General features: G+C 35.4%; 1 protein-coding gene across 3 annotated transcripts in view; it reads right to left on the bottom strand.

Annotated features, from left to right (window-relative positions):
- The window catches only part of TUSC3 (tumor suppressor candidate 3), a 162,756-nt gene that overhangs the window by 81,629 nt on the left and 63,344 nt on the right, over positions 1 to 17,783 (bottom strand). For all 3 annotated transcript variants that reach the window (XM_053578464.1, XM_053578463.1, XM_053578465.1), the window contains exon 3: positions 4,375 to 4,492. In XM_053578464.1, the coding sequence (XP_053434439.1) occupies positions 4,375 to 4,492 (118 nt within the window). The remainder of the gene's footprint in view (positions 1 to 4,374; positions 4,493 to 17,783) is intronic.

Here is a 17,783-nt window from a genome sequence, read left to right as displayed (position 1 = left end):
GTTTTAACTTGATCAGGTCCCATGTATTTATTTTTGCTGTTGTTGTGATTGCTTTTGGGGTCTTCATAAATTCTCTCCCAAGGTTGGTATCATTAAGAGTTTCTCCCACACTTTCTTCTAGAGTTTTTATAGTTTTGTGCTTTAGGTTTAAATCTTTTATTTATCATGATTTAATTTCTGTTAAGTGGCAAGAAGTGCAGGTCTAGTTTCAGCCTTTTACACCTGGCTAACCAATTCTTCTAGCACCTTTTATTAAATAGGGATTTTTTTTCCCCAGCATATGTTTTTGTTTGCTTTATTGAAGATCAGATAGTGGTATGAGGCTGGTTTCATCTCTAGCTTCTCTCTTCTGTTTCATTTATCTATTTCTCGATTTTTATGCCAATATCATGCTGCTCTGATCACTATATGCTTGTAGTATAATCGGAAGTCAGGCAACATAATGCCTCCAGAATTGTTATTTTATAGAACTGCATTGGCAATTCAAGGTTTTTGCCTGGTTCCATACAAAACAAAGAACTATTTTTCTAAGTTCCTCAAAGACTAACCAACAAACTCATGAAAATATGTTCATCATGTCTACTTATTAGAGAAATGCAAATCAAAACCACTTTGAGAAAACACCTAACCTCAGTGAGAACATCCCACATCACAGATGCTGGCATGAATGCAGAGAGAAGGGAAGTCTCCTATGCTACTGGAGGGAACACTAATTAGTACAGCCTTTAAGGGGAAAAGTATGGAGAGTCTTCAAAGAACTAAAAATAGACATTCCATTTGATCCTGCAATCCCATTACTAGGTATCTACCCAAAGGAAAGTCATTTTATTATAAGAACATTTGCACTTGAGTGTTCATAAAAACTCAATTTACAATTGCAAAGATGGGGAAACAATCTAAGTGCCCTTCAACCCATGAATGAATCAATAAGCTGTGGTGTATAGATACCATCTATACCATGGAATACCATTCAGCCATAAAAAGTTGTATCTTTTGTTCTAATTTGAGTGGATTTGGAGAATACTCTCCTAAGCATCACAAGAATAGAAAAACAAGCATCACACGTGCTCAATACTAAGTCGAAACTTCTAGTAGAATAACAACAACGTGCACACATGAGAGAAAAACTCAGATTCAAGAAGGGGGGAGGCAGGTGGGAGTTTGCTAATTTCCCACCTAATGGGTACAATGTGTGGGTAAATGACACACTTGCTTGAAGGTCACAACAACCCGAACTTCACCTTACAAATGCAAAAAATATAACCTAATCATGTGTACCTTTATATTACTCAAAATTTAAAAAGAGAGAAAAAAAGAAAAATAGCTCTTAGCAAAGTGAAGATTAGACCATAAACTAATGGGAGATACACACTAAACACCACTGTAGAAAGAGTGCTTCAACAAGATGTGATTTAATAACAGGACTAGTTCTCAAGAAAAGCAAAACATATGGGCGGCGCCTGTGGCTCAAGGAGTAGGGCACCGGTCCCATATGCTGGAAGTGGCGGGTTCAAACCCAGCCCTGGCCAAAAAAAAAAGAAAAAAAGAAAAGCAAAACATAAATTTATAATTTGTCATAAAATTCATTACTTTTATGCACTTCTGCATTTTAAAATGAAAACTCTTGTTGCTGAGCCAACGGCTAGACTTTGAAAAATGCCTAACAGTCTTATACTAAGAATCCTACTGCATCAAAACTAACCCAAGAAAACTTTTCACTTAAAAACAATCTTGACTTCAACTCTCATATCTATGCTAAACTTTAAAGAAATTAAATCTAAATCATATAAAAGAATTCAACCATTATATCTAACCATGTGTCTTTATGATTAACTGTCAGCCTATAGTTAGTGCTCAACATGAAAAAGGTAAGATTAATTTATCCCACAAAGCTTCTTTCGTTTTAAATCTGAATGAACTGTCAACATTTTAAAGATAAAGATAAAAAAATTTCATACAAAAAATTCATATTCGGGCTTTTTCTTGAGAAAATGTGGCCTACATATTTCCAACAGAGCTGAGGGGAGCTGTACCTCTCTCACTGAGGTCAAGCATGTCCCCTCCCATTTGCTACAGCCCCCACAATCAGCACTGTTTCCCCAACAATGACACCAAAGGTCAGATGCAGGGTGTTCTGCTGATTTTATTTCTAGAAGTAGTTAGGAACAAAGTATTCCCATTAACAATTTATGTTTTTAGAAGATCAACAAACATCGTTTCAATGGAAGCTTATTTGAAAAAGTGAAGAATGTATTTAATATACTAAGTACTTAGTATATAGGTACTAGATATCACAAAACAAAAATAACTTATTGTCAATAAAGGTAACATAAAGATACTACTATGAAACGCACCTAACTCACTTTCTTCAGTTAGCTCATAGGTCTATTGGAGTAGGTATTTGGGTTAAAGACTCTACCCAGATAACTATTTGTCAGTATGACAGAGGACTCAAGTATATAATAAATAGCACTTTCATCTGATGATCTCTAAAACAAATTTTCCTGACATTTTATAGATAACCTATAAATTCCATAATAATTTAGTTCTTATAGTGCTGCATTTTTCATTTGTAAGGTTATTTTAAATTACATGTGCATATGTTTTTCTTTAGTATTTTAATATTATAATTATTACTATTATACTATTGCTACTACTATTATTAGCTCTCTAATCTGTAAGCTGCTTATAGGGAGGAACTAAGCATGTTCTTCTTGACAATTTATTGCTCCTACAGAGTAGGTAGCTCAATACTATTTGCTGAATGGATAAATACATAGAAACATCCTTAAATGGTAAAATGAACTTATGGAGGAAGAAATAAGTGAAGAATATTAAGAGTAAAAGGGCATTGAAGGCAAAAAGAGAATTTATATTGTTCAGTTAGAAACTGGCAAAGACAATCTGGAAGCAAATAAGCAAAACTATGCACTAATGGCAACTTAATTAGTAAGCTTCATTCTTTTTTTTTTTTCATTGTTGGGGATTCATTGAAGGTACAATAAGCCAGGTTACACTGATTGCATTTGTTAGATAAAGTCCCTCTTGCAATCATGTCTTGCTCCCCAGAAGGTGTGGCACACACCAAGGCCCCACCCCCCTCCCTAATAAGCTTCATTCTTTAAAGAGCTACATGCTTTGTCTCCATGACTTGGCAGATCACTATGCCAAGAAAAACCCATGTTAGAATGATTAAATAGGCCAAGATACCCAAACGAATCCATGCTGGGTACTGCAATAAGTTTTGCATTTAAAAGAGTCTGATCAAGTAACAAAAATATAAAAAATTAACTGCAGGGTAACGACATGAGTAAGAGCTAGAGCTCTGGAAGACAGAGAGCTGAGTTCCAATCCTAGCTGTGCATTACACTCAGTCTGTAATGCTGGACATGCAACTTTCCCTCCATACCTTATTTCCTCATCTATGAAGTGAAGCCAACAACATACACACGAAGCCCTGAGAACAGGGCCTGGACCTTAAGCTCTGGGTGTTAGTAACAACAACGACACAACCATGGTAACATCCAGGACAACTACATTCTTACGTCAAAATACTTACAGAGACGGCTATAAGGAGAGTCATCAACCTGCTCAGGTTGGCCTGACAGAAAACCCCAGACTAGATGTCTTAAACAACAGAAGTGCATTTCTCCCAGTGCCCAGATGAAAGGACCAGCAGAGCTGGTTTCTACTGAGGCGTCCCAGTAGCCCCAGACGGTCTGTTACTTTGTGCAGGTGCATTTCCGGCTGAGGCCTGTTCCTCTTCATACAGGACATCAGTGCTATTGGATTAGGGTCCCACCCTTAAGGACTTATTTAACCTTAATTATATCCCTCAAAGCCCTATCTTCAAATAAAGTCACATGGTACAGGTTATAGGTTCAACATATGAATTTAGAGAAATGTATATAATTCAGCCCATAACAGAGAGAAAACACTTTTTAAAAAATATTTAATACAAATGTAAAATTCTATTTCTACCATATTGAAAGAAATTAAGTTTAAGTAAAACTTGCCATACATTTTATATAAAATGTCATGAATTTGTGCAAAACACCTTAACCACATAAAATTAAATATCAAAATAAGATTAATGCATGTATGCTGCCGCTGCATGCTAAGAAAAAAACATTTCTTTTGTAATGCAAAAGTCAAAATGTATTCACCATACTTACTAACGCCAAAAACTGTACAATGACAAAGGCAACATTAGCTGCAAGTATTTTAATCACATCACAGAATTATTACAACTACTTATCGTATTTATTAACTTAATCAACGAATTATATTTTTATTTGGCAAACAAAAACACATCATCCATAAGTCACCCTGTTAAATATCACATATAAATAAAATAAAATATAACTCTTTTACCTGTTGAAACACATCTGTCCCCTCATCATAGTCCACCATACTGAAGAAGAGTTTGTTACAGAAAGCAGATGAATAGCGCCAGGAGTTAGCCAGTATTTGATATTCTTCATTAGCCTGCCTAATGAGAAGAATGGGGCAGAGTAGAGACACATCAGCATTGAAGCAGTGCCAAAGCCCTTCATAAAACCGAGGATTGTAGGGCAAGCTTTGCCCAGTTTTTTGAGAGACTACAAGCAAACACTAGCTTTTTAAATTAATGTTATTTTTAAATGGTTGTTAAAAAAAAAAGGAAAAAAATATTCCTTGATATATGAAAATTACATAAAATTTAAACGGTACTATTTACAAATAAAGTTTTATTGTAACAGAGCCACACTGATTCATTCACATATTGTTTATGATTGCTGTTGTGCCACAAGGGCAGAGGCCAGTAGTTGTTGTAGCAACTGTATGAGCCACGGGCTGCCCTGGTCCTTTAAAATGTTTGCCAACTCTTCTTCTAGGAATTAAAAACAATTTTTAGTATGCTCTAGACATATAAATTAAATCTTATAATAACTTTTAGTAAAAGACCAATTTTTAAAAATACTTTCAATTTGGTTTAACAGGGAACAAAAATCATGAGGAAACACAACTTTTAAAATCGGAAAGACAATCATACAACACCTTTTTATTTTTCATTTACCTTAAAATGCATTTACCTTCAAACCTAAAAGTAAGCAAAAATTCCTCTAAGTAACTAAACCAGATGCCACGAATAAACCCTTCTCTAAAATGACATTCGCTCCTATTTAAAACTCATTTTTATTAGACAATTTGCTAATTTTCCAGGTGATAAAGCTTTATATTTAGGTGGAGGAGGACAGTACAAACATGAAAATATCATTGCTGGAAGGGTGTAAATACAGTAACAGAGAGAGAAAGCAACAAGTTATTGCTAAAACATTTTTACAAACAAACTATACGTGCCCCCAAATAGAAGAAATAACAGAAGAAATGTGACCATCCCACAGTCACAAACAGATTTAGAGTTAGCAGCAGATAAGAGATTTCAAAAGTGTCTAAAAAAAGAGAAAGCAAGTGAAAACATTTTGACAGAAGAGGCAACGATTTCAAAGGAGGTTACAGGGCACTAAGAATCTAGGAAAAAAACACAAGATGAGAAATGGAGCTAAAAATAGGGGATATAACTAAACTTCTTTATAGTCAATAGTAGACCCAAACTTCTGGCCCCTCACCAAGCAGTCCCAATGTCGGCCTTTCTATTGTTTAATAACTAGTCTATTCTTAAAAAGCAAAACAAAAAAACGTACTTGAGGAAAACCTAACATGATTTTTAAAAAACTCTAAACATGTGTTGTAGGCTCTCAAGAATGGAAGAAAAAGTATCCAACGTACTCAGCCCTACTATGAAACCAATTCCACACTTCCATATGAAAGCTATAACCCAACTACAGCCTAAGATGAAGGGAAAGAGGAGGGGGAGGGGAGGGGCAGGGGGAGGATGGGTGGAGGGAGGGTTATACACCTAGGGTGCATTTTACAAGGGTACATGTTAAATCTACTAAGTGTAGAATATAAATGTCTTCACACAATAACTAAGGAAATGAGGTGAAGGCTCTATTACCAATTTGGTAAAAGTATTTGTGTATAAAACCAGCACATTGTACCCCATAATCGCATTAATGTACACAGCTATGATTTAATAAAAGAAATAGATAGACTCCAGATGGCAGATCAAAAATGTTAAAAAGAAAATGTAACTAATATACTTATAAAAGTCAGATAAAATCCTGCACTTGCCAAGACTGCTTGGGCTAAGGTTTCATCCTCTGTCAAGCTGACAAGCAAGCCACGTATGGTTTCATGGATGCTACAGAAGACGTAAGACTCTTGGGTCAGAGAAAGGGGGCTCTGTTACTTTATTTTCCTTTATGTCAGTTCAGCAAGGCGCAAGTCACACAGGATCAGACGAAAAGCCCTTCCTGGCTGCCTGCATACACAGTTGACTGTGGTACAGAAGAGCAATCAGTTTGGGGGAAGTTAGAGTTTTATGGTAAGTGATAGGTCTGTGCTTTGTTCAGAGGAAGACATCTCATTCCTTAAGGCTTGTCACTTCACAGACAATGCTGAGAAACCGCCCAGGTACAGAGCAGTCAACCTTTGTATTCTTGGCATACCCAGTGAGACCATGCACGGATGTTCGGGGCCCATGGCATACTGCTTTCTTTTTAAGTCAGGCCCAGGTGAGGCTTCAACTAGTGGCCCATGGTTGGCAAGGCCAGCGTTCTAATTGCTGAATTATGACGCTCAGCTCATACTGCTTTCTTTAATAATATTCACCAAAAAAAGAACAATATCTTATAAAAAGGGAAAATTGGTAGTAAGAGAGAGCACTTATAAATTTAAAATATTACTGCTCAAATAAAACATCAGTTTAGAAGACAGAGTTAAATAAAATCTATAGAACAAAATGAAACAGGTGAAAATCCTGAGGGTAGAGGTTGTGGAGAGAAAGGATCTAGAGGTATAATTCAGTAATTACAACTTTCAAACAGGAGTCCCAGAGAGGAGAGAGAGATAAAACAGAGGAAATGATATTTCTGGAAGCAACATAACTAAAGCAGACTAAGAATTCAAATTAAAATTGTCTCCTATGTTCTGAATAAGATGAATGTAGAAAAACCAACATAGTAAAATTCTGTGATATTTCAGAACACTATGAATAAAAAGAAAATTCTAATCATTTTCAGAGAGAAGAAAAAGCTTCCTCAACAAGGGCACAGAATGAGATTGGGATTGGACTGGTCAGTATAATGCTAGATACCAGCAGACACAACAATTCTTTCAGAGTTTTGAAGGGATATTTTTTCTATTTAGAATTCATCTTGAGACAAAATATCAATTACATTTGAAATGAATATGTCCTCAGCAATGTAAGGAATCTAAAATTGCCCTTCTACACACCTTAGGAAAATATCTTAAAATGTAATTAATAGAAAAGGTAATACGAAAGAAAAAGTCGAAAACCCTGAGACCACGATAGAAGTGTAGGAGAGGGAACGGGACAGCCAGAAGGTGGACAGCAGGACGCACGGAGGGCGCAAGAAAGCTGCAGTCGGAACTGTGAGAAGGCTGTAAGAGACCAGCTCAACTCAGAACAGGAATCAAATTAGACGTAAAAATGAAAATTACAGGTTCTAAGTAATGATTAGAATCAGAAAGACATGGAAGATACTAAAACCATAGTAATTACTATTTATTTTGCTCCCACAACAGTAAAAAGGACAACCAAAAGTGAACGTAACATGCAAGGTCCAAATAAGAAACACATTAAAATGCATCATAATTTTGATCAATTGGTGATGAGAAAGATTATTTTGAACATTTTCCTTTGAGTGGGGCAGGGGTCATAAACAACGGCCTTGCAGAAAAGGAATCAAAATCATTAACTATTACTTTATAGTGGATGCTATTTTATAGGGTAATAATGTAAATGCTATTTTTTACCTTTCAAGTTCCTAAATCAACCTAGAGACAGAGCACAAAACATGTATGTTTTCAATTATGACAACATAGAAGCACAGTTGAGAGAATTTGGTCGGTAAAGGGGGAAAAGCAGAGGTGATGGGGAAGGCTGAGCTTGCTCATCTTCAGGTCAAAATGAGAGAAATCAACTGCTGAGCCATGATGACACGCAAACTCGTGAAGCAGTCTGTGTTTTTACCTCTTTTAGAAAAAAACTTAAGAGAATCTAGACACATAACCATAGTTAATAAATGAAAAATATAAGGATGTATTTACTATTACATTGATAAACAAAAGAAGAAATAGAAAGCAGTAAAAATCGTAAGGGGTAAGATGAATTTTCATTCATCACAGCAAGAAATGCAAAGATCTTGTTATCAGAACAACATTTGGAAATACGAAAAAATATCAAAAGAAAAAAGCACAGAGGAGTTAACAGTGACTGTTTCTGGCACACGAGTCTGCAAACAGTTAAGTGCAATGGCCCGGGCCTGTAGTTCTTCATTAGATTCTTCTTTTCTAACGGGAAGCAGGTAAGAGTGTTGTGATTAAAATACAAATACTTTAAGAGTGATAAACAGAAACAGGGCTGTAATTTGAGATCATTTAGCATTAGACCTTAAGGCATGATTTCATCAGAGCATAGTACAAAAGCCATCACTACAATGATTAGCGTAAGACTACATTATGCTCAGTAGGCAGAAAACTATCCAGTACATTTAACAATATTTTTAATAAAAAGTTACAACTTGTAAAGCTGTAGTAGTTAAATAAGGTTTAATCTACTGTAATTCACTGAGAATCTATTTACTGAACACCCAGTAGGAAGAAAGACACAATCTCCAAAGTCTCTGCTTTTCATATAGTTGATGTTTTAGTGAGGAGACTATAAACTAAATGAATAATAAAAATAACTAAAAACTAAGATGTACTCTGAGGAAACAATATACAAATGGCATCACAGGAAATAATGCAGAATGTACTTAGATGGTCTGGTCATAAACAGCTTCTCAGATGAAGTGACACTAAAGCTCAAATGCCAAGGATGAGAAGGAGCCAGCAGAACTAACAAGCACAAAGGCCTAAAGAGAAACAGAACTTCGGCTGCTGCCAAGATGAAGCTGTGATATAAACGAGAACCCGCTCTCTGTTTACAAGAGGAATACACACTTAACCCTCCTTCCTCCGCGTACAACACTGCTGCCCTGGGTCTCTGCCAATCCTACAGTCAAAACAAAGTTCAAACCAACACAGGCCCTAAAATCGATTTGATTTTTGAGGAATGCAATAAGCTTGGTAAGTATTCATCATTGATTTTCAAAGAAAACATGCATAATAACTTCACACAGCGAACTAGCACTGACAGTTAAGTGGGCTTGAACATCTATGCATAGCATCAAGCTTAAGAGACCAATATTGATGTAAAAAATCATTAAGAGGATGGCATCACCATTAAGAAAATAGTGTATTAAACACAATTCCATTAGTGAAGTACTTCACAAAAAAGAATAGTTTTACTTTTTAAATAAAACATAGATAAATGGTAAATCGGAAAAAAAATCCTAGTATGCTTGTGATGGTGATATTCTAAGAAATGAAAATACTTCACTCTAAAAATTAAATAGAGAAAACAATCATACTTTAGTATTCAACATCGGTGGATATCACCACATAGAATGACCTAGACAGGCATATTGAATTTCTTTTCCCCACTCCTTTATAACCTAATGCACTACAGCAGCAGTTCTCAACCTGTGGGTCGCGACCCAGAGGAACTGTATTAAAGGGCAGTGGCATTAGGAAGGTTGAGAACCACTGCACTGGAGTATATTAAGTACACATTCACGAAATCATTACTTTAATCCACAGATCCACGTTAATACCAACAATGTCCCAGGCAACGCAGGAGTGAATCATAAACGTAGTCTCTATGCATATACAATTAGCTAGAAGGAGGGGCCTCATGTAAACATACATAAACAGAATCAATAGATACGTTAATGTAGGTACATAAATTCCAGATAATCTTAAGAACTGTGAGGAAAATAAAAAAATAAAATATGATAAAGAATAATGAGGAGTCAGAGAGGATGAATTCAACCTGCCTTCAAACTCTGTACTCCACACCATTCTACTTTTCCAGATTTAACTTCCCAGTAACAAATTTGTAGAATCTATCCTCTATTCCAAATTCCAAAAACGTTCCCCACTACCCACATGAGGACCATGAGAAGTGGTGAAGCTTCATACACTGGCCACAAGGTATATAACCCTATGAACATACCATACTCAAAGGGTCTGTTTCATAAACTTTACTTAGAATATCATACCTTCTTTCAAAACCTTTCTCAAAAGCTGCCTCTCTTATATAACTCACTTCAAACCTCTCCACCTACAATAGCTGTTAATGCAACTGTCTGAAATGGAAATTCACAGTCACTGTGTGGCGTAATTTACTCCATATATCTATTCATTCTCTTTATGCATATCAATTATCCAGCGGCTAGGACCCAGCATACACTAGGCATTCAATAAAGGTTAATAGTGATAGTGAATATTATACTTTCCAAACCAATCAATATTATCATAAATGCCCTAAAACTAAATTTACCACATAGAGATTCTAAATTCTAGTGAGTCTGGCTAAAAGTCCATTTAGTCAGATTAACATCACAGATTAATGTCTCTTTAAAGGCAAATTTGCTTTTACTCTATGATGTTGGGGGGGGGCTACAATTTAAATCTGTGTACCGTCACATATAAGCTGTTTGTCGAAAGAATTATATTCATGATTCAAAGCCTATAACGACTAAATCATCATGTAATATATAATATCAATTTCATATGCAAACATAGTATTCAGATTTTAATAATCAACAATATTTAAACACAACAACTTTAATATGTGCTGTAAGGAAAGGGAATATACCGAGCGGAGCCTATGGCTCAAGGAGTAGGGCGCCAGCCCCATATGCCAGAGGTGGTGGGTTCAAACCCAGCCCTGGCCAGAACTGCTTAAAAACAAAAAAAAAAGGAGGGGAATATACCTCACAGTGTCAATCTTCAAGAAGTTTGATAGAGTAAAGCATAGTAATGTTCTTTAATACATAAGTAAGGTCCATATATTTTTAAAAGGAACACAGATTGTAAGTTCTATACAGAGAAGGATCAGATCCCAGTGGCCAGGAGTGGTTAGACAAAGTGTGAATATGAAAAAAAAAAAAAAGGAAAGTCATGGACGTATGTAAAAATTATAATATGAAACAACAGAGAGAGAATCGTAAGGCAAGACTACCCACTCTGAAATGTGTATTATGTGTTCAAATAATAGAATATAAGTTTTATGTTAGAAATAAGGAAAGAAAAGACTGGAAGTGGTAAAAAGATACATAGGACCTGGACTTTATTCTGTGAACAAGAGTTTTTGAAAGAAGGGGATTATGCGAAATACTCTTTAAGAATGCTGTGTCTAGCCATTGTGTATGATATATTGGAGGAAAAGAGATTACGTCTTTAGAAATGCTCTGGATGGGAAAATATATGAGGCTGTGGAAATATTATGTAAGTGAAGATATGACCTATTTGGTACATACTCTCCACTGGAACCTAGCAGGCCAAAGCCCGCCCAGCAAAATTTTCTAGACAATATACTTAGAAACAGTTCTGGCTAGAATAAAGAATTCCACAGGAGCCAAAGCAAATTACATTTTCTTGACTCAAATACAATACTTGGAGACAATTTAAAACTGACAAGGTAAATGGGGGCTTTCTTCTGTTGGATGTAACTTAGTACCAACAGGTTCAGTGAACAAATCTGTATCCCACTGCAAAAAATTATTCAGCGAGCCTGAGAAACATGTACATATTAATGATAACTCTTCAGAATACACAAAATTCATTAGAATAAATGTGCCCTAATAATGAAGACCCCATTCTCTATCCTTACTCCATTAACCTCTATGCCCCTCATATTTCAAATTCTTAATACTTAATAGAGAATAGAGGAGACCTAACTAATGACAGACAGAGAAAGTCAGTGGATTCTTGCGTCTGTTTATGTCACTTTGGACTGATGAGTAAAGTAATACATCACCAGTGCTCATCAGCACACTTCTCTCCTCACTGCCACCTGAAATTGGACGTTAAAGCCACAAATGTTCCAAGCACTTAAATAACCACATTTCCAACACTGTTTTGGTATTTCATAGTAATATAAACATAGGGAACACTGTATGTTGTTCTAATATATTCATATGCAGCCTGAAGAGGGCAGTCAAGCTGCACTGAAAGGATCCAGAAAGGCTTAAGCGATTATGGCAGGGCACTGCCTGCTACATCTGTTACATGAAATTGTCTTCATTTTTTATTATGGGAACAACACCACCAAATGGGTCATTTTATACAAACACTAATTTTGTTATAACCCCTTTATAAAGGCGATGTAAAACTAAAAAGAACTAACTCATGTATAGTTCTGTATACGTAATAAGTTTACTATGATGAAAATAATTTTGAAGGAATGTTTTAGAAGTATAGTTTCTCTTTTCAATGTGATTAAAACTTCCTATAAGGTAATGAATTCCTATCAAACTCCAACCGTGTATAACTTTATAGTCATATATTTACAACGAATTTTTTAATACATATTCCAAAGGGCATATATTCATAAAACCCCAAATTAAAGAATATACATAGATCTGGAGTGAGCAGAGTCACCTATCAAAGTTCCGGTACCTCAAGGAGAACAAAAAGACTGGTAAATACACTACACGAAGATGTTTAACAGAGTTGTTTCTCTGGCTGTGTTATACACATACGTACCAGGACTCTGTTGAATATACTAAAATGCATTAAATAGATTCAATGCCCTTAAAACACATTAAATAGACTCAACAGTTTCCTATCACACTGGAACTGATGCTACATAATTCACTGGCTGATAAGATAAATGAGGTTTATCTATTAGAGCTCTGTTTGCCTACGCATCCACGTTTTCCTTACAGATCTTTCAGAATGAACGATACCTTTCTTTTCTTTCTTTGGAGGCAGTCTCACTTTGTCACTTTTGGTAGAGTGCTATGGTGTCACAGCTCACAGCAACCTCAAACTCTTGGCCTCTTGGAGTGCTAGGATAACAAGCATTAAGTGTGCACACTTTGAAGAACTTTGTTGTGCTGAATTAAAAAGGCTGACACAAGATTATAGAAATTATGTCACAAGAGATGAAGATTTTGTTTGCTACTCAACTCAAAGGATCACCACATCAGTGACATTTACTGTCATTAGTGTGTGCCACTAACCCTTTTATGTATTTATCTTTGTTTCACTTAATCTTCACTTTTTAAAACTTTTCTCAAACACATTTTTTAATTTCAGATTAATATGAGGGTACATACAATTAGGTTACATTGTTTGTGTCTGCGAGGTGAAGTACCCCATCATAGTTGTGCCCTTTAACCAGGACGAGTTATATGGAAACTTACCAAACTCTTTTCACCCTCTTTCTTGCATTTAATTGTATTTTTTCTCTCATTTGGGACTGTAATTGTTAACCTACTACTTTCAACTTAGTATTGAGTACATAGGATGCTTGATTTTCCATTCTTGTGATATTTTACTTAGGAGAATGTTCTCCAAATCCTTGTAGGCAAATATGAAAGATACAAAGTCTCCATCTCTTTTTTTTTTTTTTTTGCTAAATTGTATTCCATAGTATACATATACCACAGTTAGTCCATTCATGGGTTGATAGGAACTTGGATTGCTTCTTTCTGATTGTGAATTAATTAGCTACAAATATTTGAGTGTAAATGCCCTTAAGGTAAAATGATTTTTCTCTTTTGGGTAGATACCTAGTAATGCAATTGCAGGATCAAATGAAGTTTGAGTGTTTAAGTTGTTTGAGGATTCTCCATACTTATTCCCACCAACAGTGCATAAGTGTTTCCTGTTCCCCACATCTATACCAGCACCTGCAGCTTTGAGACTTGAGGTGTAGGCCATTCTCACTGAGGTTAGATGCTATCTCAAAGTGGTTTTCCCTTCCATTTCTCTGATGACTAGAAATGATGAGCATTTTTCATGTGTTTGTGGCATTCATCTGTCCTCAAGAGAAAAAAATTCTGTTTAAGTCTCTTGCCCAATTATTAAGGGAGTTGGGTTGCACTTTTCCTATTGATTTGCTTGAGTTATTTGTAGATTAGGTTATTAGCTCTTTGTCAAATTTGTAATATGCAAATAATATTTTATTTTTAAAAGACTTTATTGTGTAGGCCAGTTTTAGGTTCACAGAAAAATATGCTGAAAGTTATAGATTTACGTATTTTTATACATAATTCTTCAACTACTGATTAACCAGTTAACTATTTGATTATATTATAAAATTAGTGTGACCATAAAGTTCATGTGCAATTGAAAATTTACAACTGTTTGAAATTGCACACAAACTATATGGACACCTGTATTACATCATCTATCTTGTGATATTATAAAATTCCATTAGGAGAAACCTTTTTATCCAGAAATATTGTTCCAAACATCTCTAATTTTATTAATAGACTAACAAACCATCATAGGAATACCTCATGCTAACACTGAAGGAATATTCTTGAAGTGTTCTTTGCCCTAGTTTTATTGAGGTATAACTGGCACATGAAAAACTGCACGTAATTAATGTGCCCAATCGGTACAATCTGGTGAGTTTAAACACACATACATACTCATGTTACCATTACCACAACAGAGGTAATAAACATTTCTATCACTCCCGAAAGTTTCCTTGTATTCTTTTGTTGTTTTGGTTTTGTTTTGATTTTTGGCAAGGCCTTATGATACAGGTAGTTATTTTAATCCCATTTCATGTGGAACATTTCTGTGTTCCAAGGCTAGTAATTAGAGGAGCCAGCAGTGAGAGAAAGGTTATGTATAACTATAGTTATACATAAAAATACAAACACAAATGCTGTTTTCAAAGTGAAGTTCCTAATCCACTTATATCAAAATTACCTGGGATTTTTTTTTAAATACAAATTCCTTGAAAATATATCACATTAAATTAGTCAAGTTCTTCTAAGAATGTGGGTTCTAAGAATGTATATTTTGGTCAGCTTCCCAGGTACTATTCTTGGTGATTAAAAATTGAAAACGTTTCTTTAATAAAGTAATCCATTTGATCCTGTGGCAAGTTTTATTAGTCAACGTTAACAACCACCACAAAAGGACAACTACAGAAGTATAATATGGTATAAAATAAAACAGAAAACTAAACCTAACACTCTTAACATGGTTTTCAAACAAGTAATATTACTCATATTACTATCTATGAGCAAATAGAAAAAACATAGCATCTGAATTTTGAAAATCTGAACTTGTGGACTGGCCTTTCACTTTCTAATGTATACAAACTTGAAAAAGTCACATGTACTATAACACTATTTTCCCCTTCTTAGCATGACAATAAGTAATAATTCCTCTTTCAACAGTTGTTAGGTTAATAGCATGAGATATAGCAAAGTCTTTAGTAAATGAAAAAGGTTTATACAAATTTTGGCATGTTTAGCACCTACCTTGAAATCCACTATTTGCATTTTCAAATCTCACCTCCAGTTACTTTCCCTTTTTCTCTCTACACAAGGCCCCACAGTTTCCTTTACTTTCTCTGAATAAACGAGCTTATTCTTGATACAGGATGTACGTGCTCTTTCTTCCTTCTCACCCCAGCTTTCCACATACACAGAGCACATGTCTCACGCATGGGGCAAAGAAGCAAACCGCAGCAATTACTAATCATTCTGTGTATCTTAATACTTCTATTATTACACTCCAATATACATATTTTTTTAAATAAAAATTAATAATAAGATAAGGGTCCTCTCATAAAACTCTCTTTTCCTTCATGGCCTTTATAAGTTAGGTAATCATAAGTTTAACTATGTAATGCGAACACAGTCCAGCAGTTCGACTAGACTCTGAGATAAATGACAGCTACAGCCGGGTCAGTTTGTTTACCATTATCTCCCTAGTATCCAGCACAATACATATATATAGTTACCATTCGGTTAATATTTGTTCAAAAAATAAATGTCAGCATCAATATAATATCATTTCATCATAGTAGAATACAATTCCATGGTAGAAAGCTACAAGTTTTTTTTGTTTGTTTTGTTTTTTTGCAGTTTCTGGCCAGGGCTGGTGCCCTACTCCTTTGAGCCAAAGCCACAAGTTTATAAAATAAAATTTCTTTTTCCCTTCAGTTCTACTGAGGATTCTTTTTTTTTTGAGACAGATTCTCACTATGTGACCCTCAGTAGAGCACTGTGCCATCACAGCTCACAGCAACCTCTGACTCTTGGGCTAAGTGATTCTCTTGCCTCAGCCTCTCAAGTAGCTGGGACTACAGGCACCTGCCACAACACCTGGCTATTTTTTGGTTGCAGTTGTCATTATTGTTTAGCAGGCCTGGACCAGGCTCAAACCCGCCAGCCTCGGTGTATGTGGCTGGCACCCTACTCACTGAGCTATATGGGTGCTGAGCCTCTACTGAGTATTCTTAAGGGGGGAGGGAACACTATTCCACAGACCTGAAAAATAAAAATTTAAATAAAGCTGAAATGAATATTAAATACATGCCTTCTTGCCAAGACCAATGAAAAACACTTCAGAATTATTAAGAGGTTCTGTGTTGGGGTTCCCAATACCACCCCAGATTTAGTGATTCACTGAAAGTATTCAAGGAATCAGTATGTAGTCATATTTATCATTCAAGTTAATTACAGTGAAAGGATACAAAGTAAAATTGGCAAAGGGAAAAGGCACCTGGTGCAAAATCTGAAGCAAATGTGATGCAAGCTTCCAAGAGTGATTCCTTGTTAAGGCACATAGGAGTCAATCAATTCCTTCAGCAAAGAGGTGTGACAGCATGGGTAAAGTGCTGTGTACCCAGGAGGCCCATTCAAGATTCAGCGCTCCAAGAGCTGGTCATATGCACACCCTCTGTATAGCAGGTGAGACAATTCCGGACTCCTGAGGAAAGCACGTGTTCAGAATTAACCATATGCTACAACAGTTTAGGTACAGCGAGCCACCCTGATCAGTTAACAAATGGTGAGAGAATTCCCAAAATCTAAGTTCCTACACTCCAGGCAAGGACCAGCCTTGGGAGTGTAACTAACAATCACAGGTATTATAACAATCACAAATACCTGGTAACCTCTGGTATTTACCAAAGGGTAGTAAAGGAGATGACTTAACTCCTTGTATTTACCAAAGGGTAGTGATTATAATGTACCAGTTCAGAAAAGAATTCATCTTCTTCACTGTATTTTACTGACAAAGGGAAAGAATATATGTGAAGTAGTTTTACTCGAAAAAGTACTGGTTTGTACTAAGTCATCCTCATGGAATCAAGAGACTTATTTATCTTAAGAGAAATTATGTAAGGACCAGGTCTGAGACCAGAGTCTCAGAAGATTCACTGAGAAAAACAGTGAATCTTACTTAATATGTTAAATGACTAATACATGCTAAAATCATGGAAACCAAGGAAAAATGCTTTAAATTAACACAAATATAATTATAATTTATTAATACAGATTTATATCTATAAATATTTCTAGCTTTAGACATAAAAATGTACAAACTTTGCTCTTTATTTTAAATGCTTGAGTGTAGCTATCAAGACTGTACTTTTACAAGTAATTTATTTTAGTTATAATCTTCCTAAATAAAGCATTTTTAGAGAAATAAAACACTATTTTATACCCTATTTACTTTTGTAAACATGTAACAAGAAACTTCTGAGGTTTTCATCAATGTAACATTCTTATTTACCTAATTCAATAAAACTCTACTAAGTGCACACAAAGTGCAAAGCCCTGACCTTC

The sequence above is a fragment of the Nycticebus coucang genome, chromosome 24 (assembly GCF_027406575.1).
Source record: "Nycticebus coucang isolate mNycCou1 chromosome 24, mNycCou1.pri, whole genome shotgun sequence".
In the NCBI taxonomy this organism is placed as follows: Eukaryota; Metazoa; Chordata; class Mammalia; order Primates; family Lorisidae; genus Nycticebus; species Nycticebus coucang.
The sequence above is the reverse complement of the archived record's forward strand: the minus strand, read 5'-3'. Positions and strand labels throughout refer to the sequence as shown.